The 23924-nt window shown below is 42.5% G+C and overlaps 1 protein-coding gene across 16 annotated transcripts in view; it reads left to right on the forward strand.

Annotated features, from left to right (window-relative positions):
• The window catches only part of DOCK10 (dedicator of cytokinesis 10), a 149523-nt gene that overhangs the window by 34228 nt on the left and 91371 nt on the right, over positions 1–23924 (forward strand). For 12 of the 16 annotated variants that reach the window (XM_032192891.1, XM_032192897.1, XM_032192893.1 and 9 more), the window contains exon 2: positions 18883–19002. In XM_032192891.1, the coding sequence (XP_032048782.1) occupies positions 18883–19002 (120 nt within the window). Of the gene's footprint in view, positions 1–7718; positions 7856–18882; positions 19003–23924 lie in introns of those variants that run through there. The other 4 variants (XM_032192892.1, XM_032192898.1, XM_032192894.1 and 1 more) reach the window with 2 other exon arrangements.

Genomic DNA, 23924 nt, shown 5'->3' on the forward strand with positions numbered 1-23924 from the left:
GCATTTATTGCAGCCTGCTGGCCATGTGCATGGACCTTTCCTCTGAGCCAGTTGATGCATGGTAGCATGCCAGTGCATCTGGACCCTGCACATCCCTCGACTGTTTGTAGCTGCGAGGTTGGGATAATTGAGGGAGTAGAACTCAATGGACTATGTGATGTTTCCTTTTGCCAAGGTTGGGGTTATCTTCAGTGTTGATTACTTTACACAGGCTTTCACAAACCACAGGGCTTGTTCTGGGATCCCAACCACTGCCCCGCCTGTTTTTTCCCAGAATTTTTATCTTCTTATTTTGGTAATACTGAAGATTTCACATTCGTTATGAGTATGTATGAAGATTAGCAGTTTTTAGTTTAGAAATTAGAAACAGAGACTGGGAAAGTGAAAGAGTTATCTGGAAGTACAGACAATTATGTCAGAGTGAGAAATACGTTATTGTGTGCTGTAACTCTTAGACTTCACAGTTTTACTGTTGTAGGAGATCAGGTAAGAGAAAAGGAATGTCAAAAGGATGCAAGATGTCTTTTTCTCTTTTCCACTACCAAAGTGAACTAATGTCCATTTGACTTGCAGGATTTTATGTTGCATTCCTTCTTCTCACTGAAATAAGTGAGTAATCTTACTTATCTGTACTTTGAAATTTTTCTCTCTTCAAAAATGCCATTATTTACCTTTTGACAATAGGATCTAAATGATGAAACATTAAAGCAAGAGCTTAAGTTGCTTAAGACACCTACAGGCAGTAGAAGAGAGGTTACAGGAGCTTATGAAGTTGAATATATGCTCTAAGTGTGTAAAATCAAACATAATGGTTGTACTGTCAGCTTGCATGGAGGGAAGAGTATTTTAGTACTTAGAAAAAAAAAAAAAGGAGAATATCATAGGATATGTTATTTTTGTGTGTATATATACGTGTACACATGTATTTATGGCACTATAGATGTTGTTTGTGACCTTGAGTAAATGAGCTGCCTGACCTCCTTTTGCTTCAGCTATTCCAGCTGGAAAATTGGGTGGAAATGTGGACTCTCTTTGTAAACCAGATGTTGCTGAAGCTGAGCTTTTCTTGGTAAATAAAATGAAAAATCATTGCTGCAATGTAGGATGGACATGAATAGCAGATACTAGAATTACAATCAGAAAAGCACGCAATGGAAGCCAAAAAACAGGGCAGCCGCAACATGTCTGAAGATAGTAAATTTAGATGATTAAATTATTTAATGGCCTTTTATGGCCCTTCATCACTATGTGTTTTGTTATCAAGGGCTGATTCCAGTCCAAGTAGATGAAAACAAAAGGATAATGTTTGTTTGAAATTTCCCAGTGGATCAAACTAAAGAAGAAATTAAAGTAATTGCATATTTGGTTTTTGTATGCATCAGCAGGACAACATTGCTAATGGAAAGTTTATTCTTCCAGCCTGACTGCTGATGTAAAAAGAAGCATTTTGTTCGCTAAAGCGAGTACGTATAGCCGCGTTTCTATTCAACCTGTGCAAAGATGCCTGGAACAGAAGCTTGCTGTGCTCGGTGCTGCTGGAGGGACTCACACCCGCGGAGGGGGCCGGCTGGCAGCACAGCAGCACGGCACGCCCAGCTCGTCCTGCTTCGCCAAGCAGCTGCCATCCCAAGCCCTGAAAGGGCACAGAAGGAATGGCAGCAGGCATGGGACCCATGGGACTGGTTTTCTGCTGAGTGCAGCTGTTTTTCCACCTTGGGAAGCTGCTGGAACGATGTTGCTGTTGAGAGTGTTTTCTTGAACGGTAGAAATTTTATCATGGCAAGGCAAAAGCAGCAACGGGGGTGCACATTTAGCAATGTTCCCATATTTTTGGAGAGGTAGGGACTGCTGCTTGCTCAGTTGAGCATGCTTCTGAAATGAGATGATAGTGAAACATTTAAGAGTTGTAAAACGAGTGAAGGGGTAGCAGGTGGCTTTTGGAGCATAGCCGTTATTAGCAAGCTCTTGTGAGTACTTACGAGGCTGTGTGGAGGTGATGAAATACATGAGCTGGAAGGGCCCTTGAGTGCTGTATGTGACACCACATTGCCCAAATGCCCTCCCCAGGGCCTTTCTCCTAACACCCCCGGGGATGCTTTCAGTCCCAAATGAACCCCATTGACCCTGGCAGTGCACAAAGACTGGCGATCCAGCCCGTCAGTGGCTCGTGGCACCACCAGCTCAACCAGAGGGTGTGTCGTATCCTTCACTTGGGACATGCAGATACAGAAGCCTCTCACAGATTTGTTTCGCATGAGGTGCGCCAATAGCTAGGGCATGGAGTGAAGTTGAAGGCACAGAGGAATGGCTGTGCTGTCATCCTGGGAAGGAAAGAAATGGACTGATGTAGCTGGAGCTGCTGGCATTGGGGACTGTTTTCTCGAAGGGTCTGTTAGCAGAGCTCTGAGAAATAGAAGAGACTTGTTTTCGTGGGTATTTATGCAGGGTCATTGTCATCCTGCCTCAGAGAGCTCACCTTGTGTGCTGATGTCGTTTTTACCATGATGGATTTCCAGCCCTTTGTCTGCTCAGAGAGTGAGCTTTTTGGATTTGTAGGCAGAATGCAAGTATCAGCTACTGCAATGACTTTGCAGAGTGGTTGTATGTGGAGGCTGATGTCTTAGCCTAAGTTACTAGTTTGTAGGTGGAGTCAGGTTTCTCAAAAATAAAATAAAAAAACGCTATTTCTCTTCTGGCTGATTCAGTACCAGAATGACTTTGAAAAAGGTTGCATCGTATGTGTTTTTTTCCCTTAAAAAAAGAAAAAATAATTTGCTTTTCTGGTTGAATTACTTTGATTTTTATATCCCTTTTTCCTTCTCTCCTTCTCTCCCCCTCCCCTTTTTATAAAGGAGGCTCAAAACGTGGATCAATACTGAACATTTCATTCCAAAAGAAAGACAATGTCTTCTTGATAGAGAGAGTGAGTTTGTCTTTCAGTCATTAATGGCAGAAGGCTTGGAATGGAGATAACTAAGCTTTCTGCATTCTCTGGTAGGTGCTAGTAATAAATAAATAAGAAAACTTGTTTCTGATCCTGCAGTAGTAGTATGCTTTGCCTTTCCAATACGGAGCTTTAAGGAAGTTCAGGCTACATGCATTCACAAGCCACTAAAGAATACATGCTGCTCTTGACATCTGGAAGACGTGGGTGAGATGAATGTGTGGTGTACAGTCATTGGCACCTCACTCACAGTCCCATTAGTGGATTTTTGGCAGTCACATCTGAAAATGTGGAGTCACTCATTGCAACCAATTTCCTAGCAAGTGCTTGGGCCACCAAGAAGATCACAGATTCTATCTGATACAGCTTGCTTCATCATCCAGATGCATAACTTCTAGTGATATTGCCCTGCTGCACTGTTCAAGGTGCGGCTGACAGTGATGGTGGGCTTACCAGGGGATTGAAAATCAATGCCAGGTGATGAATATATGAAAAGTGGCATCAGGATGTCTTAATATAGCTTATCTGCTGACACTGCCTGCAAGCTGTAGGGTATAAGAGCGTTAATCTCCTCATTATTGGCCTTAGTAGTTGAGTGTGCTAGCAAAACCTCCAGGTTTTGCAGCTCCTGCACCCCACATCCCTGGGGTATAACAAGAGACTGGGAGGCTATGTGGAGTAAGTAAAAAAGGATAGAGAGCCTGTTGTGACCCTTTTCAGGGTACCACGTTTTCTGCCTTCTCCATGGTACCTGAGTGGAGAGCTGCCCGCTGTGGATGTGTGCTAACATTGTGATCACACAGTGCAGAATTGTTTCTGTTTCCATGACAGGGGCTGGGTCCTGGGTTTTGCAGTCATCCCTTGTTTTTTCTTCAGCCACTGTGGGGGTGGGTGGTGAATTTTTTTCCTCTCCGATGGGCTTCAATCTTGATGCATGCTTGATAGTGCCTAAGCCTGCTCAAGCATGACCTCTTGTTGTACCTGCTCTTCTGTATTTCTCTTATTCCTTTCTGATTGAGCTCTCCTACTCTTTCTATTAGGTTGTGCTGTCTCATTTGGTTCTCCATGTGTGCCTTTTTTAGAGCTGTAGTAGTTGTAATAGAGACAAGTCTCTGTGTCTGCAATATAACCATGGGTGTGCAGTTCTTTATGTTTACATGGGAATAAGTCAAGACTATGTTTTCGACTTGCACAATGTTTGTGCATGTCAGCATTCCTCCCAGACAGAAATACCGAGCAGGAGGGAAGCAATCATTCCTTGACACTTGCTATGAATTTGATCTTTGCATGAATTGAAGCTTTGTTTTGATCTCAGTGGAGAAAGTAGATTATATTATTTAGGAGGACAGTATTGTGAATTCAGTATTTGCAAGCGAAATATTCAGCAACTCAAATGTTTAACCTGTTTAGAAGCATCTTTTATGTCGGTTGAAGATATGTACTTTAGGGACTGATTTTTCGTATCTTCGTAGGGCTGCTTGCTAAGCACTAGTGAAATTCATTTTCCAGTGATTGAATGACATACTGTAGCAGTGGATTAGTTTTGTCCAGCAGTACATTTTTACATATTGCTGTATATCATAGATTCAGGCTGAAGTCAATGAAGCATGCCAGTGCAGAGATTTAAGAGAGAAATAAATTAAGTTGGACAGAAGATCTGAAAGAAACGTAGGAAAAGAGAAGAAAAGAATTACTAAAGAATTTGTGACCCCTGTCAGAAAGCTGAATGCTACTGGTTATGAAGCAAAAGGAATGTATAGATATTCCTTAAAAGGATTAGACTTATCAAATGTTATTATTTTGCCTAGCTAGATATTAATGAGTTTCTTCAAAATGCTGGGAACAGATGAAAATATTCAACACAGACAGCAATTAAACCCTGAACTGACTGCCTTACATATGTTACCTTTTAAGTGCTTCAGTGTCCTTATTTTGACTGTATGAATTGGATGCAGGACTTCGCAAATGCAAAACAAGGCTTGTGGATTTCCTGTGGCCCAATACCCCTTTTCCTGGGTTAACTTGGGATATGGTTAATACTTTTTACCTTACACATAATCGTTCTGGATTTAAAATCAGCACAGGAATTTCATTTATATTAACTGATTTTATGATTATCTTAAATGACCTGATAATGCTAGTTAAAGAGATGCAGAAGTCTTTAAGGAAAAATGAGCAATATTTACTGTTGCACTGATGCTGGTCAAGTTTGCTTTGTACTGTTACTACAGGACAGAGCATTATTAGATGTTATTCCCCATTACAAGTACAGAGGGATATGATATGCATCCAAAACAGATCTAAGAAAGTGACATCTTTATTTGCAGTTGTCTACTGTCAATTCTGTTTATATCTCTGTGTGAATTCTATAGCTTATTTGTTATTTGCTTGCTTCAACCTTTAAGCAGTGCTGAGAAAATACAGAGCTCGGTGCCTTTAGCATCAAGTCTGAAAATCAGGCTGTCAGAGGAATGACAATAAATAACTTTTAATAACATGAGGATTGAAAGTCCATTGGACAAAGACGTTTGGTGGAGTCAACTGGATAAAGACCAACTGGAAACCCGAACCTAAGCCCAGTCTTTGTATTATTTGGGAATAACACCAGTTCATCAAATTTTCACTAAGTAGTGGGAACTTAACTGGGGGGAGAGGATGCCCTGGAAGGGCTCCTCAGCATTGCTGGAGGCAAGAGGCATAGGAGGCAGCCTTCCCCTGCCCTGTGTGCGGAGGTTAAGGTTTCTGATGGAGCTGAAATGGGCATTTAAGTAGTGTCCTAAGCCAAACTTGAGGAGTAGTTTTTGCAGGCTTTATGCAGGCTGCAGAAGCTGACGGTGCAGGGAACCATCTTGCCTTTCATACAGTAACACGTTAGGCTGTGTGGTTTTGGTTTAAGGAGCTGTCTTTTCCAGGTCCACTCACTGAGTGGTGCCTGTCGGCCTGTGCTTGGGCAATGCTGCTGGCAGCTGGGACAAGCAGCTCTGGAGATGGCTTTTGTCTTGGCAGCTCTGTTCACTATGTTATGTGAGAGGCTCTCGGGACTCGGTAAAGATAGTGTGGTGGCTGGGGAGAAAACCAGGGTGATTCCAACTTGGGTAGTGTTGTGGTTCTATATTGGTAGCCACTTGAAATGTCTGCATATCTTGGCAAAGAGCTTCTGTTGCCTTTTCTGTTTTCTAGTGCCAGATGCGGATGCTTTTCACACTAAGTAGGAGTACAGTGAAATCTGTCTCAAGCAGTCACACAGCAGGCTGGTAAATTTCCATTTAAAGGAGGTGATCTCAAACACAAAGCTGAGTTATAAAGATATTGTTGAGATAGGGGTCTTGTTTGTTTGTTTAATTCGTGAAGCTCATGCAGCGTTATTTTAACTGTAGAAGACAAGGGCAAATTCATCAGAGTGATGCGTGTTTGTAGTGTGCGGGCTGTAGATGCTGTGCTCAGTGTGCCTGGGCTCCTAGTATGGGAAGCCTGCATATGGAATGATCAAGTGGAAATTTTTAAGAGGTTTGTTCCTTTGGATCAGATGTTAGTAATGCTGACAAATGCCAGAAAGGGTTCATGGAATTCAGAATTATTTGCTCAATAAAAAGGGAGAAACAACAAAACAAAAATGTGCAGATCTCAGACCAATTCACTGAGACAAGCAATGAATATGATGTTCATAGCTCAGTGTGCAAAACATCCTGAGTGAAAGAGCCGAAAAACTAACAATTCTCTTGGCTACACACACCGATATTAACTACAAACCTAGAAGACACTACATAAATACTGTCTGCATAGGGAAATGCAGGTTTTCTACTACAGCAGGATGAGCCATGAGCCAGAACAAAGGAGAATAGAAGGGGCAGTGCGAGCACGTGCACGTGTGGGCACTGAGGGGATTTGTTCAGGTCTGAGAGACGCTTGTGCCCTGTGAGCCTGCCGAGTTGCCCACCAGAACAACGAAGGGGCTGGCCGCATGTCCTGCTCCCCTTCTACTCCTGATCCCCACCAGGGGCAGCGGGATGGGAGCTGCTCCAGCTACCCATGGGGGTCCCAGGGCTGGCTGGGGGTGGCAGGGGCTGCCGGCCCACCTGGTGTACCCTCAGTGAGCTGGCGGCGCCGCCTCACCAGGCAGAAACAGGCGGTGATTATTCCTGGCTGGCAGTTGACAGGCCTATGACCAGGTTTTACAGGTCAAAATGTATTTTCAACATCAGCACACGAATGGCTTTATTTCCCATTTTTCAGCTTTCTGCAGATTTATAAGTTTGTGGGGTGCTTCCCCTTGGCGCCCCGCAAAAGGGGAACTGTTACCTCAGCCCGGCAGCAGAGCTGGCTGGGCCTGAGCAGCACTGGGGCTGCTGTGCTGGGGCCTGCCATTGCCCTGCTCAGCTGGAGATCCCTGATTTTTGAGTAACTTCTTAGCTTGGGGACGTGTGTGCGTGTGAGGGAGGCGTGCAGCCATTTCGGCTTTCGAATCAGGGAAGGTGGTGAGGGGAAAGGATGCAATGGTTTTTGAGGCAAAGATAGACATTCAGTTGTAAGACTTCCTGTTTTGATTTGCATGAGAGACGGGGGGGCGGGTGTATTTATGGTTTAATGAGACACTGCCGCCTTAATAGAGCATTATTCACAGGAAGAAATGAGTTATTGCCGGCTTTCTTCTTTCTGTTCAGTTACTGTGGATACAGCATGTAAGTTTTAGACATACTTCCCTCTTGAACAGTATATGTAGCTTTCATTTGTTATGCTGAAGCAGAGGTTGAAGGATCGCAGTTTTTAAAGAGCGATTTATTTGCTGCTTGAATTCCTACTGATACAATGAGCTTTCGAGGGAGAGTTTTCAGAAGGGAGCCCAGTGAACTGCGGAAGAAGAGAAAGACCATGAGGCGAGTGAACCGAGGAGAAATTCACAGGCTGAGCTGCGTGAGTATGCCTCCTGTCCCTCCATCTCTTCTACAAAATTGTTATGAAATTACAGGTCAAATACAAATAGGAGAGAACAGGATTTATTCCTTGGTGTGTTTGTAGGAATTGTATCAACCTGTATGACGAGGTACTAAACATCAGAGAACAATTACTTTACGACTGAAGTATGGAGAGCTCAAGAGTTTACATCAGGGAATCTGCTTTGTAGCATCACGTTGTCGATCAGGTACTGATAGCAGCATTATGTGATGCTCTCTGAGACACCTGGTAATGCATGCTTGGTAGCTCTGTGAAAATCAGTAACGGTGCTTCTGGAGTAGAAAGTTGTTCTCCGTGACTTCAGGTCTCACAATCTGCTTTGTTCAATTTGTGCATTTGGAGGCCAGAAGCAGGAGAAAGTCACTCTCCTACAGTGCAGTGAGCAAGTGAAGGAAGATCCAGAGCCCTTGGTGGAAGGCTGGAGCAAGGTTCTACCCCATGAAGGTAAACAGTGGCTTTGCCACTGATAGCACTGAGCCAAGACTGCACCTTTTGAAACTCCCATGTGTAGCACTGGGTGGGTCACGCTAACTCATTTTGCACCTAAGCTTTCTCAGCTAAAACTGAAACTGTAGAAAAGTTTTAGGTGAAACACTGTTGAGAAGACTAAGGCAAGTATTGGTTTTCAATGTATTCCCTTGAGACACTACTTTAGATTTCAAATATTTAATGGTTTCCTTAAGAATGATTTGGAGAAAATGGAGCCTTTTCTTCATAACAGCTGTCCATTTTTCTTCTGTAGTTTTGTGTATCACATTAGATTGTGTTTGTGTGTGCAGTGAGGGGTTTTTTGGAGGCTGTTCTTCATGCTAATGTAGCAAAGAATTGGTGATAATACGCTGAAGATATTTCTCATTTGCTTTCTTAAGAAAGAAAATATCTCTGCAATTGTAGAATTTTGTAACTGAATGTTTAGGACTGCCTGTGGTTGGTCTAGCAGTAAAGTGCTTGGGTTTTGCTCATGACTAGCTGCCACTTTGGCTGTATGTTTTATATGAAAGCGGATCTTTTTGACACGGCTACTTTATACTGTAGTTCCTGCTGTCCTGAGCTATTGTCATAAAGTCAAAGATGCTAAGGGCTAGAAAGGTTATGAAGTTAACTCTCAAATGCTGCTAAATTTTCAGAAGTTGTTAGCTTTCAAAGAGTCCCCAGATAACTCTTGGGATTTTCCAACAGCATTACATGGGTCTGTGTAAGCACTTCAGTGTGCTGAACTGAAACATTGCGTTCAGGGTGCATTTCAGTTCCCACTGAAAACTTACTTGGTGTTAGGTACCTGTTAAGATGCTTGAGTCTCCTTTTGTTTCCTTGAAGCTGACTCCAAAATTCAGTAGGACCACACCTGAAAAACAACGTTCTTGAGAGTTTAAAAAAACACGACACCATCTTGGTGTTCACTGAAGAAATGTGAAGTTTTAGGAAGTCCCATGACTAAACATTTAAGAGTCTGTACACCCCTTTACCCTTAATAAGGGTAATTATTTGGTTTCGTCATGATAAATTGAGTTAACTCACGAGTCCTTTAATTCGTGTTAGTCTTTTGCAATCTACACAGATTTTTTAGAGCTTAGGCTTCGTAGTCACAGGTCCTGAGAATGAAGACTAATGCAGGTGTTGAAAGCATCTAACCCTGACAGCTCACAAAACTTGTTAGAATGTACGCAATGCTGCTTTTAAATGCTGGTTAGGAGGGATTTTTATCATTATTGTGCAAATCCTGACTGTGTGTGTTTAGTGCTCACTAGAAGTGGCTGAAGCCTTACAGGAAAGCAGAGTTCGACCTAAAACTAAGCCCGAACAACAGCAATAAATCAGTAGCCTGCTTGCAGGCAGTGCTTGGTGCTTCCTGCAAAGTAGCTGGCTTTTATAATGTATGGGATATACATGTAAGTTGAGTTTTCAGGGGAATCTGGTCTTTTTTTTTTTTTTTTTTTTTTCTGTACTTTTCAGCCGTAAGATGTGATGGGGTCACCGTGTCATGTTGTTCTGTGGGTGTATTTCTCAATAGCTTGTTTTGCCCCTAGGAAACACAAGCACACTTGGCTTTACTTTTGTGGCTTGTGACCCGTGTCCTTCTACCCACTATTTCATAATTGGAGCATGTTAAATTGTTGGCCTGTGGGCACTTCTTGCTATCAAACCAGGAGCTGATCTCTCCTTCAATCGCCAGCCTGCTGCAGATCTCCAGGTGGGGTTAGCTCCCACGGCAGCTGCAAAGGCCTCGAAAGTGGGGCCTTATTCAGAAACAGAATTCCTATACCACAGCTAGAGCCATGTTTTCTGTACTTGGACTTTTATTATTTACTGGAAAGTCACTTTTGTGAGACTAATTATATAATCTGATTAGTTTTAATTGATTGTAGATTGTTGATTGAGCTCAGTGTGGTTGACTGGATCTTGCTTTCATTTACATCATTGGTGTGCATGTGGGCAAATGACTTGATAGCTAACTGATTAGGAGGGTTGTTGATGTCAAGGAAATGTTTATAAATTTCCAAAACTTGTATCATTGGGAGAGTTGAGTTTAAGGTGATCATGCATGAACAATGCTAACGTTTATGGATAAATCCCCAGTGGAAATACAGACACATGATTTAGTCAGATAAGTAGCATGAAAAATATCTGTAACTCATGAAGACATAAGTAGCCATAGGATAGTTAGAAAAAGGGAGATATTTACTGCATATCTGAGGGAGGACAACACATATGAGGACTGTCGTGCAAGGTGCTGACTTATTGCTAAGTACTCTCTAGAAATCAAGTGTTATTTTTGGAAAGTTTATTTAGAGGTAATGCTAACATTGTTATCAGTTGTTCTTTGATTCAGGGATTTCTGAAGAAGTTGAGCCCCTTTCAAAAATATTCTTTGCTTATTCTACAGGTCTAGGACTTCATACATCTACATTTTAGTGTTTAAGTGAAAATGGACCACATAGTTTGTGCAATTTCATGCAATTAATGATAGTAATCTAAGTCTTTAGTGTCAGAGTATGATCTGATGAACAGGCATTAGTTTTCTCTTTGGTTCTAAACATTCACTGAAAAAAAGAAAAAAAGAAAAAAAAATGTCTTATGTAGGCTTAAAAAACAGAAGTCAACTAAAAAGAAAACTTTACTTTTGAAGTACATAAAAATAGTTTTGAAAATCAATTCACCGACATTCATTGTGTTCTGCAAAATGTCCCGAGCCTCACAGACTCACAGAGTGGATCTCTGCATCTCTTTTATTTGTCCAGCTTGGACAGAAGGAGGAAACTGGTCTGGTCTGATTTTACTGTTAACCAGTTCTATTACTCCTGCATAGAGAATGTAGCTGTCAGAGCTGTTTTCTACATTTGCTATGAAGACCATCTGATCCCCAAAATTGGGAGCATCTTTTTTTAAAGTAGATTTTCCATGGACTACAGTGCAGTGACTCCCTCCATCTCTCTTGCATGCATGCACACAAGTGGTGTTTATATAAGCTTCTAAGCTTCCAGTAAAATTTTGGTTGAACCCACTACGTACTGTTTGCAGGATGGATAGTTTTATTAATGTCCCTCTTTGCAACCATGAGCCTGCCCAGCTGAGACCATGCTAGAAAAGCAGACATGGCTGGCAGTTGTTTACAGACCAGCTGAACTCGACTTGCTCCAGCATCCTCTTCATGCCCAGGGCAGCACAAGTCACTTTTCCCTCCCCAGGGTGAGGCCTTTGCTCCCAAGGCCACCATCTGCGTTCTCCAGCTCTGCCCCCAAGGGTCCCTGCTCACCCACACAGCTTCCATCTCATCTTCCCAGACCCCTTGCACATCATCCTACCAGTCTATTCTGATATCTATACGAAGATGAGAGGATGTCATCTTTGGCTTTTACCTACTTTCTTTAAGAATAGATTCAGCTTTAAAGGCTGTTCATTGCTGTAACTGCACTCTTTTTGTGGCTAAGGTCACGTAAGGGGAATGAAGTGGCTGCATGGTGCCAGGTTAGAGGTCTGTGTAAATTCAACTTAAAAAAAACTTCAAGATATTTTACAAGACTTTCTTGTTTTTCCCCTGAAGTGACCCATGGACAAATATTTAGTCTAGGCTTCAGAAGCACTTACTATTTAGAAATTGTCATTTTTTGACGTTTTAAAAAATGCGGCAGTTTCTTTAGAGTTTGCGTTGTCAGTGACACAATAATGATCCTCTCCTTCCTAAAATGGTTTCTAGCTACTGAGTAAACACTGGGCACACAGGTTGTTTTCTTGTTTCCTGAAATATTTTGCAGGCTATGTTTGTAGTTCTAGCTAATGTGTAAAATGGCAAGTGCAAGTCATTGAAGATGCGCGTGCACATATCGTCCAGATTCAGAAAGCACCATACCAAGCATACAACGCCAAGCATGCACTCGTGGCTGAGAAACAGAAATCAGGAAATGCTTATGAGTAAGTCAAACCCAGCATGAAGCAACCCCCATCTCCCCAGTGCATGGATGTTTGAGCTGACGGCTCTGTGTGGCTTCCGGGTTTTAACCATTAGTAAGGTAGCTTTGGTAGGCCTGGTGCTTTCAGAATTCAGACTGAAAGCAGCAATAAAGCCTGCCTTGAGAAATACCAGGCAATACAAACAGTAGGTCACTCGCATGTGTCTGAGAATGGGTCCTGTGGTTTGTCGTCCTAACCCCAGTCACCCATCGGTCAGCCTGTTGGGGCGGGTACGTGCATGTATGCCTCTGAGGCTGTGTAGCTGAAATGAAAATGGCCTGGCTTAGCTCATCCATTTTCAGATATTAATGCTCTCCATTCTCCTACAGTGATTTTTAAAGCTGGAAAATAGGCACGGTAGATCTTTATAAATCTTGATCCTCAAAACAATGATAATTTGTTATGTAAGCAATTAGGATTTACCCCATCCAAAGCTGTATTTGCACAGGGTAAGTCTCATTCAGTCAAGCAAATCCCTTGTTGGTGTCAATCAGTATTTTCTTTGAATAAAGGCGTGTTAGTGAAAGAAAATGATTTTTCACTTTCCTTATGCCCATCAGCATCTTCTATAGTTTCCTTGCTTTTTGTGCTATAGCATTTTTGGAAACTAATTTCTGAGTCACTAAGAATTTGGGGGGGGGGGGGGGGATCTTTGTAGTTCTTCACAATTTTCTCTGTAGCAGAATTGTATGGGAACTGGCAATCCCATTAATGAAATTTACTGGCACGTCAGCTTAACCACAGCCACTGCAGGATATCAGTTATGCTGTGCCACTCTGAAAGACCGACTGGATTCCTTCCCAAGTACAGTTCTCCAAGTTTTGGTGGAAGACAATACAAATTAAACATTTTAGACCTGACAAGTGAACTTCTGAGGGTGGGAAGGAAGGGGTGTCACTGAAAATTTCCTTTGTACTGCTGATTTCAACAAACTTGTTGATTGTGGATTGCATACTGAGCCAACTGTAGCCTTGGCACTGCCTGGTGGCAAGGAGACACACACATCGCTTCATCAAAAATCAGACATTTTGGTGACTCCATTAAATGTGAATGGTCTTCTAGCCTCAGCTTCAGCTCGTTGAATATTCAGGGAGCTGTGGCCAGCACGCATCGGAGCAGGGTTAAATTCAGCCGTAACAATACACCTCCTCCAAAAGTCATGGAGTCCTGGCTGTTCAGTTCTGACAAGCTTGGCCAAGAAATATTTAAGTTAAGTTGGCCCACCCTGGTGGAATAAAATTAACTACATATATTAACTACATAAAAATCCACAGTCATGTTCTGTGCCAGCTACAGTATATAACTGGGGACAGGAAGGGAAGAAGTAGTAGTCTGGGAAGCACTTTACATTGATGCCATCCCAGAAGTTAGTTTCTTTTGCTGTTGTGGATTGGGCTTGGTTAACAATATAATCAAGAAGTCTATTAAAGAAAAAAAAAAAAAAAAAAGAGGAAAGATGATGTTATTTCAGTAAGTGGCCCTTTCTCTTGTAAGCCTGTCATTTTCAGTATCTCAAAGGTGGATGAGATTGGTTTGTCTAAAATCACAGTTCACAACTTGGCAAAACACAAAATCAGTCTTGCTTGATTGTGATGAATCTGGCCATCTCAGTTCTTCTGAATTTTTAAGAATACACAGTGGATCCTCCTGTCACTAAGAAACATTTTTTCAGGTAACCAGAGTCCATCAGCTTGAATTGTTTATTTTCTCTTTATCTGTGTTTTTCATTTTCTTCTTTTTGGCATGGGGACTTTAGGAGAATAAGTTTATTTAAGCATCTTTTTAAAAAATCAATAAATCCCAGATACTCAGAAATTGGTATCTGGCTATATACTAATATGCATTTAAGGCATTAGAAAATCATAACATTTGGTCTAGTTTATCTTTAGAATGAGGAAGTGCTTGGGATGACTATCCAGACACTGTTGGTCTCAGTTACATCAGTTCCTCCTTTAATGAGTGGTCACAGAAATATGACTTCAGGAGGATGACATGTCAGTCATATTGTCATAGAACTATGAAGAAAAGGTGGGTGCTAGCACCAACAGAAAGTCTCTGCAGCTGGAGGCAAGCCATGTACTATATCTATTTCTTTAAAATCATTTTTGTGGATATTTTGGTTATTCTTGCAGGGAAAATAATGCTTTTGTTATCTGGATCAGAAGGCTGTGGTGTAGGTCTTATTCAACGAGGTGGGTTATTACGGTACTCTTCAAACATCACATGTGGAGTTGTGGGCTGAAGTGAAGCAGTGATTGTCTTCCTGTGGTGCTGGCTCCAGTGCTTGTTAGAGACCTCTTAACTATTCAGAAAGAGTTTGGGAAAGTTGGCTAAACAACGAGCAGAAGTATGGTCAACAGCACAGTGTCAGCATGTAAAGTAAATGGTTCTGTTGTGGTTGTTAGAGCAGGTGAGGAATCGGAGAGGGCCTTTTACGATGTGTATTCACAACCATTGCAGTACACCTAAATGTAATTCATTACTCACTTGAGATAGAGAATATAAAAAGCACTATAAAAATCCAAGCCAGCATAATTTGATCTTGGCACACAGATCGCTCGGTTGGTCCACTTCCAAGAAGAACAGACAAGTTAAATGGAGGAGAGGCAGCAGTCTGGTTATTAAAGCTTTAAATCAGCCCTGCTCATTTACAAATCTCTGCTAGCGCTTGCAGGGAGAAATCTGCTAATCCCAACGTCACCACTTTGGTCTGCCCGTGACAAGCGAACTGAACAGTCATTCACGTCTTCTGGAGAGAAACTGTGAACTGCAGCAGCTGCCGCCTGCTGTCACAAGCGCAGCGCTGAGTGCTGTAGTGCCTGCCTCGGCCAAAACCAAAGGACTGGCTCTGCCAGGGACGGGTTTGTGTGCGCCTTGCCTGGTGTGCAGGTTTGTAAGGATGTGCAGGAACATGCTGAGGCTACCACAGGGGAGGCTCAGGCTGGGGGTTAGGGAAAGGTTCTGCACCCAGAGGTGGTTGGGCACTGAACTGGCTCCTCAGGGCAGTGGTCACAGCACTGAGCTGCTGGAGCTCAGGGAGCGTTTGGGCAGCGCTCTCAGACACATGGCCTGGTTTTGGGGTGATCCTGTGTGGAGTCAGGGGTTGTCTCGATGGTCCTTGTGGGTCCCTTCCAACTCAGGACATTCTGTGGTTTATATCTCACTGAGCAAGGATTGATAAAGAGGTCTGACATTTACTATACTGTCATGCTTCCTGCCAGCAGTGAATGGACTGGATTATCTTTGCAATATATTGAACAAAGTGTGTTAGTACTTGTGTCTCTGATTTGTGAGACTTGGAGTGATGCAGTGTTGCATTTTCCTGCAGGATTTTGCCGTGAAGTTGTAGAAAGAATGACAATGGTCACGGCATCACTAGAAAAACATCATAAACATTGAAGGGCTTCACTGAAAAGCTTTGCAATAGTGGTGATAATGTCGCATTTGCTTCTATCTAGGTGCATTTTAGATGCATCACCCTTCCTGTAAGACCCTTCTGTTAACTTCTGTTCACCTGTTTCTACCAGCTTGTGCACTTTGGCTCCCAGCATGGCCAAGCAGAGAGGTAGCACTGTGGGAACAGCGATGTGTGTGCTCTCTCTCTGTTTCTCTGCTTCAGGGTTTTCTCGAGTTTCATTCTCACCCCACATAAATGACCTTGCAACTGTCGAGGAGAAGTTTGGCCCTGGAGTGTTTCAGACATTGATCAGGAGTGGCTTTCTGAGTGCTGCCTGTTTCCGAGGAGAAAGGGGAGGCCGAAATGGCAAAGCTCGCCCTGCCTCTGCCCGTGGCTGAGCAGCTGTGTGCTGCTAGTTTTGAAGGAGATGTGGCTATATGCACTCCAGCCTCATAGGGATTTTCAGGGGGAAGAAGAAATACCTCTTCATTGTCTCAGTCCCAGCAAATAGGGTGGTTCCCCTCTGCACAGAGAAGCTGCAAATGCCCTGAGTTTTTATGGGAATTCCCCCCGTATTTCAAGAGTCCAAAGATTTGTGGGATTCCCCAGCTCTTTCTTACTCTATAACTTTAGGAGGAAGGTAGCTACTTATCGCTTGCATAGTTTGTGCTTTTTAAAAAAATTAAAAGTAATGCCGATGAAGTTTCTTGGGAGTACAGGACCTAGATTAATGCTGTTCTGACACTGCTCTGGTTTTGGTGTGGACATTGATGGTTACAGTGGCATGCCTGACTTGCTAAAACCTGAGACTGTTGTGAAACCACTAGTGCTATGGTATCTGCTTTAGGAAGGGAGGCTTCCCAGTGCAGTTAACATTGTGAACTTTCTGCAGATAACGTACATGTTTTAGTGAAACCACTACATGGGGAAAATGCCTGTAAGAAACACTTGTACCTCAAAACAAATCAGTATGTGTGTTTTTTCACTTTTACTTTGCCTTTTTTTTTTTTTTTTCTTGCAAGTGGTTGCTGTAAGGCTTCCTACTGAAGATAACAGTACACTACTACAGTTCTGCTTTCTTCTGAACACAGATGGAGTTAACTAATTTTCAGACCTGGGCATCATTAGTGGTACAGCAGATGGTGCACTCAGCATGCGTCGCTGGTGTTCTCTCTTCCTCCTGGAGACTTATGTCTATATAGGAATATTTAATAAATAGATATAATTAGATTTAATGAAGGTGAGCCTAAAACTTGTGGGTCAAGGGTACTGCAGTGGCTTAACTCAACTTGAAAGGAAGGAAGAAAGAGCTGCGTGTGGTGAGATGGATGATGAGCCCCTTGTGTTCCTGTGGGGAACTGCTGTAGGTAGGTGGCAGACTGAAAACACCACACTACAGAACACTGCTTTAGCTTCAACCCAAGTGTTTCTTGGGTAGGACAGGATGTTAACATGTCAGCTGTTGCTGCCTGGGGCCAAGTTCTGGCCTGTGACATTACCCTAGTCTGAGGTAAGATGACTGGGGTAATGTGAAATCTCAAGTGCTCTGTTAGGGTGCCCTGTCTTACCTGAGCATCATGCACTAGTGCACAGTCCTGTCACAGAATCTAATCAAGTTTTAAAGATGATTCTTCTCTTTTGGACCTTTTGTTTTACAGTGTATTTTCTAAAGATAAGTTTTTGGTTTTGTTTTCCTGTTAAACAGTCCCAAATTTTATTTCTAATTAGGTGTCCCTTTCATGACTCTGACAGAAGTTGGACAAGTGTCCTGGTCTCTGGGTTCATCCAAGAGGGAATCTAGTACAATATCCACGTGTTATAATCTCTTTTTATTTTATTTCATGGGAACAGCTCTTTTAGTGGCCTCCTGAAGTTAGTAGTTACGCCATATTTAGATAGGCCAAATATTGTTTCTCTTTTCCCCCTTTCCCTCACATCCTACAGCAACATTCATGAGCCAGTTTCTTTGGGAAAGAGATTTCAAAAAAGCTCTATTTATTACTGTTATTTGTTGATCTTATCTATTTTTTGTGTCTTTAATATCTCAACATCAGTTGATACAGCCTTTGACCTGTGAATACTAAATATTGCTGACTATTAGAAATTTATTAAATTCAAAGCTGACAAGCACAACTAAGAGAGGTAATAGACTGAACTGTTGAAGGAACAGCTACAACGTTTTTTAATTGCCTCTCCATCCTTGGAGGTTTTCAGGATTCGTCTGGACAGGTTCCTGAGCAGCCTGACCCAATTTGCCCCACTTTGAATAGCGGGCTGGACTGGGTGACCTGCAGGGAGCTCCGTGGTTATGCTGTGTCTGATAAGCTGAACATAGCTGAACATCTTTTCATAGATCCATTTGATACAAACGAGGATTTGAACTTAATTTAGAAGGGAAACAGTGTACCCAAGGGCCGGGGTACAATTTTGAGATGACTGTAATTACTGAAAAAGCAGGAACTCTGGAGAACAAAGTTAAAAGAGGGAGCAGCTGATATCTTTGGACCATCACGTGTACAATGGACCATGTGTGTATTATATGTATAAACCATATGCTATGGACAATCATCAGATTGTCCATTGGAGAATTTTGGCTTATGGAGATGTAGGAGCTTTCTTTTCTGATATGCCGTGGTTTTGGTCTAGCTAAGAGGGAGAGGAAGCTTTATGTTATTCTGAATAGCACAGTGCAAGAACAGTGGGTAAAATATAACTTTTACTCTACAACATATTGGCTCAAAATAATATTTATATTCCATTCAAATTGTGTCCATCTGTCTATTGTTCTACATATATTTACAAAGAAAGAGTGTTCCAGAGAATGACAGACAATGTGGAGGGTTTAGTCTCTGTAATGAGCTGACAAGTTGCCCTTGAATTATCAGGTTGAGAACAACCATTATGACTGGTCCAGCTTCCTCACTTCTGCTTCTATGAATCAGCTCAGCTGCAGCAAGCTATGGAGAGGTGGGAGGGTCATCATTCATATTTTGGTGTTTAAAAAAAAATAAAATAAAATAAAAATGTAGAAGATCTCAGTTTATGCGGGGGGGGGGGGGAGGGAAGAGAGAGAGAATTTGAGTGTAGCAAGATTACCTGATCTATTGTTTGTTTGTTGTTTTTTTTTTTTTCTCTACAGCAGGAAAAACCCAAACTCTTGGAGCCTTTGGATTATGAAGCTGTCATCACAGAAATTGAAAAAAATATCGGGGATAGCCTGTTTAAAGATCTGATATTGTTCCCTGATGATGACTTTTCAGTAAGTACAAGGCAAATGTGTGTTGTTCTTTCTCTTCAGTTTGTGTACTTGTATATTTTACCCTGTTAGAGGGAGACACAAAAGTGTCCTGAGGGCTCTCTAAAATTTTTCTTAGTTTACACATAGCTCCTTACTCCTCTCCTACCAAATTCATTCTTTTTTTTTCCCCCCTGACATTCGTACATGAGTGAGTTTATAGTTCAGTATTAGATACAGCACAAAGCCCTGGTTGTTCCCAAACCATATTTCAAGACCTCATAAAATGTTTTATTCCATAACATGTACTTTGTTTGCTCAACGCAGTGGCAGTTTAGCCTGAGCTGGAATTTTTCCTATTATAATCTAATTGAATTATACTTCCATAATTTACTTACAATCAATCTGAACCTATATTCTGTTGGATATAGTTGGCCACTAGAGTTGACCCATGTCTCTTGGACTTCTGCTCAGTCAGGCTTTTTAGGTGGCAGCTGTAACATATTTCCCAGCTGTGTGAGCAACTTGAGTTTGCATGAAAAGGGTAAACCTGAACAGACTTGAATTTTGTTTGGTTTTGGGGCTTTCTCAAATTCCTCTCCAGTGGGGATGGAGATCTGGCAAGCTGTCCCTGAGCAATGGGGACGCAGAGTCCCCAGTGCCAAGGCAGCCCCTGTGGTATGATGCTGACAGGCTGTGGGTAGCAGAGCCCGCAGCCGCCAGGCTGCCAGACCTCATCCATGGTTCCCCAGTGCTCAGCCTGCTGAGCTGCAAAGAAATCAGGAATCTGGAAATCTGCGGCAGGGGTGGCTCAGGAGGGCAGGGGCTGCCTGCAGGAGGTCTTGGGAGACATGCTGCTGGGCAAGTAGGCTGGCAGATTGCCCTCACCTTATAGCGACTTCTTCAGAATCAACCAATCTCTGCAAAAGATTTTGATGAATAGGCATTCTCTAATGGAAATACATTTCAATCTGTGACCAATTGTAGCTGCTGTGTGAGAGCCCTTCCCATCAGCTCATGGCACTGCTGCTGTCCTGCGGGGCCGGCTTAATCTAATAGACTGCTTTGTTTTACTAAATGGCTCTATTTCCTTGGTGGCATTAACTGAGTTAATGTGCTCGTGGGATTGAGAGAGAACTGAACAGAATACATTTCCACATCACCGTTAATTCCTTTATCTATTTTGCACATTTGTGAATTTATGAAATTGAAATTTAGCATTATAAAGCTGACTAGACTTACTGTGTGCTGTCACAAGGCCCCTGAGCCCCTGGATTTAGAATAACTGAGCCCAAGCCAGCAGAGCAAAAGCAGCTCTTTCTTCTCAGCAAAAGAAAAATCATGTCCTACTGCTCAGGACCTCTGCCTGTCAAACCATATTTTCATATCCTTATTTTCATTTCATTTTTAGCAGTTGCAGCCTGGCCTTTAGCGTAGTTACTTCTATTTTCTTTCCTCTCTGTTATGGAGAATAACTGCAAAACACAGTATACTTAATAAAACAATAACAATTAAAAACCACAAAGAGGTGCTTGCATAGTAGAGGTGACCTGTACTCATAACAGAGCAGAGGCAGGGGTAGGTCTGTTGCCTTGCAATAAAACAGTTTCTTTTCTTTGTTATCTTCTTGTTGAAGTCCACTGCAGTAACGAGATCTTATGTCACCAGACAGGGCTGCAGAGCTTCAGTAGCAGACAGGTTTTTAAGCTGCAGAGCATCTATTTATAGCCCTGCTCCTTCCTGCTGAAATATCACCTGTGCACAGCAGTCTGGGTCAGCCATTTGAGTAGAAAGAGATCCAGGTCTGACTGAATTAGGAGATGCTCAGGCTGGCTCTGAGTGTTACTTAATGTGATAATGCCCCAGGAAATGGTGGACGTTGCTGTTTAAAAGCAATGATTAGAATTGCTTCAGACTTCATAGTTCAGCGATGATGCAGCCCCACTTTGGGCCTGTGTTAGCAAAAGTTTATTAAGAGTGAAACCCAAGCAAATGTGTGAGGTGAAGGAGTGAGAATAAGTGAAAATTTGGCTTTTAACACTGATGTGCCATTTCTGGATCTGTAGTATTTAATAGTAAGCAGTTATTCTCACAAGACCTTTATAAGTCACTTCCAACATCCCACGAGAAGTCTGTGGGACAGCAAAGACTTCTTGGTATCAGTCTGAACCTGATATTCCTCCATGTCCCTGTATTTCAATGAGGAATACAGCATGTGTTATGAAGATGCATTCTCCGATTTAACTCCAGCTGGGGAAAAGATGCTTCATGTTTTTGTGACTGTGCCTAATAATTCTTAACAAAAAAAAAAATCCCATCAGTTCCACTTCTTGTTTTCCTAGCAGTGCCTTGCTTGCTAACTCTGCTCCTGCTTGCCCAAAGTCCAATTTCCCTTTGAAAATAGCATGCAGCTCTGCTCCTGGATCCCGTAAACACGTTGTCCTTCTGTTGTTGTTCTGGGAAACAATGGCTAGTGGAAATTTCTCCTACAAAACTTTGCATTTGTAGCAGTGCAGCAACTGTGTGGGGGAAGGATCTGCACAGCTTCACAGGAGCTCCTTGTCATGAGTGTGAGTGTGCACTGTACTGGGGAGTAAGTGGGAGTTTGTCCTCCTTGTTGTGCTCATAAAAGCGCATGCTTGGTCATGGTGCTGGTAGCTTGGCATTATCCCCGTATTTGGATTACAGTGTGCCATGCAACTTCTGTTATCCCAGACCTGGTCACAGTCCCTTGACAACAGAAACCACTGTCTGCCATTCCTGTTCCTCTCTTTCCTCCTGTGCGTTTACCAGAAAGGAGACCATTAAAGGAATGTGTCAACTTCATTCAGATCTTTCTTCCTCTTGTCTTTAGTGTTTCACCTCTTAGTCTTGCGTGGCTCCATTACCATACATTGGTATTCTGCTCCTAAGGGCCTTCATGTCAAAATGCTTGCCATACCCTTTCCTAAGTACTTTTCCATCCTTTCTTCTTGTCACCATCCTTACAAAATTCACTGAGCCCGCAGCAGTCTCTTGTTAAATCTCTCCAGGATCTCAAGTCTTTCATGGTATCGGTGGTACCCTCCCTTAGGGCAGCACCTCTCTGCTATCACCATGCTTGTGTTGGGGTTTGATAGGTAAATATGTGGCAGTTATGTGTTGATAAATGTTATTTATCATTAAAAGACACCTGAAAGTATTTAATAGGTTAAAAAAAAAAAAAAAGGCTAAATTCTGTGTCATGAAAATTTGTTCCTCTTTCTCCTCACGCCTTCCTTTTCAAAATTATATGTAAATAAAAATCTGTTTAGAAATTAGGCTTTCTTAAACTAAATGTATAAATACATCTGATTTGAACCTGCAATAGGATGAACAGTTTCATTGCCTAGATTTAGGACAGGTGTCAGATAGCAGTGCTTGCCTCTGCAAGCTGGCAATGCCGAACCTGTTCAAGTTCTGTGTGCTCCTGGCTCTTCTGGACTTCTGAAAGCTCCCCCAGGCACCCTCCAAGTAGCTCAGAGGACTCAGAAGAGGGGCTGTGTAGTGCTGCTGCACGCTGTCAGAGCAGGTGCGCCTGTTGCCAGGCTATTTTTTTTTTTTTTAAGTTCTGAATAAGGGAGAGCCAAAACCTCCCTATTTTTTAATTGTGAAACCACTGTGCAGGGACAAAAGCTGTTCAGGTACAGACGTTCACAAGGGACCCTGATGCAAGTGACCCCTGAGAGTGAGCAAAACCATTGCTTCTTCGTGTGGAAGGGTGACAATGTGTGCTGCAGGGCGGCTCTAACGAGGGGGTGGGAGCTCTGTGGAAATCACCCCGTACTCCTGACTATTGTTTCTGACATCAGCCGAGTTACTGTGGTGGACCAGCAGCTTCTTTTCAATAGCACCTGACTTACCTACCACTTTCCTGTGCGGTAGGCAGTATCTACTCATCAGAGAAGAGCAGAAGTTTGGTGCATTACTCACGACAATATGATTTGGGACCTTTCTCATGCAAACGCACGTCAGGTGGGAGTAGCAGGAAAGTGAGTGGCAGCTGGGCTTGTTGGGTGGATGCACTTCTATTTCTTAAAAACAGAGTGAAGCAGTTAGCAAAGCAAACATTATGAGAGCACAGTTGCTCACACCGAGTGTGCTCCTGTGACCTTCCAACATGCCCTGTGCTTGCTTTCCTTTCGCTTTGCCCTGCGCTTGCACCTCCTCGGCAAGGTCTGTGCTAGGAGGGCCAGCAGCAGCCTGCTGGCAGCCCCATGCAGCAGCAGCATTTATACTGCAGTTCCACCTGATCCTTGCTTCTTAATTTGGGCTAACTCCTTGCAGTTTTCACTGCTGTTACGGAAAGCAGTTTACTTAGATGGAAATGGGCCTGAGCAGCTTTTCTTTGGAGAGACTGAATCTAAGCACTGACAAATACAAACATTTCTGCCAGCATGCGGTTAGCTCTCTTAGAAGGGCTGCCCTTGCAGGAAGTAAATGTAATCATTTTTGATGTATCTGTCTAAAGATTCAACCACTGGTAACATGCTTTCAGACTAAAAGCTGTTGGGATAGATTCAGAGTGCAAGTGTTTGAAATGCCTAATGGAGTCTGAACTCCATTTTCAAATCCTGTACTGGCTGTGTCGGTGGGAAGTGCAACCTGTCTGAAAATAATATTCCTAATCAATCATTGATAAGGGACAATATTAGCCTGTGGTTTTCACTGTAGAAATACTCTTCAGTGGATGTAGCAAGAGAAGTTGCTTAATTAAATTACACCTTATAACTAATCAAACACTTGGGGCCAAAGCTTTATGCAAAGGAGACGCCAGCTGAGTGCCAGAAATCATTGGTGGGTATAGGATGTTTGCACAAAATTGATACCCAGAAGTCTGTGGCTTTGTTAATATCTGCCTTATATGGTTATCAGAGTCTCTGCGTTCACAAACTAGAAGATAGCCTTTTAACCTTTGATTTGAACAC

The sequence above is a fragment of the Aythya fuligula genome, chromosome 9, assembly GCF_009819795.1.
Source record: "Aythya fuligula isolate bAytFul2 chromosome 9, bAytFul2.pri, whole genome shotgun sequence".
Lineage (NCBI taxonomy): Eukaryota > Metazoa > Chordata > Aves > Anseriformes > Anatidae > Aythya > Aythya fuligula.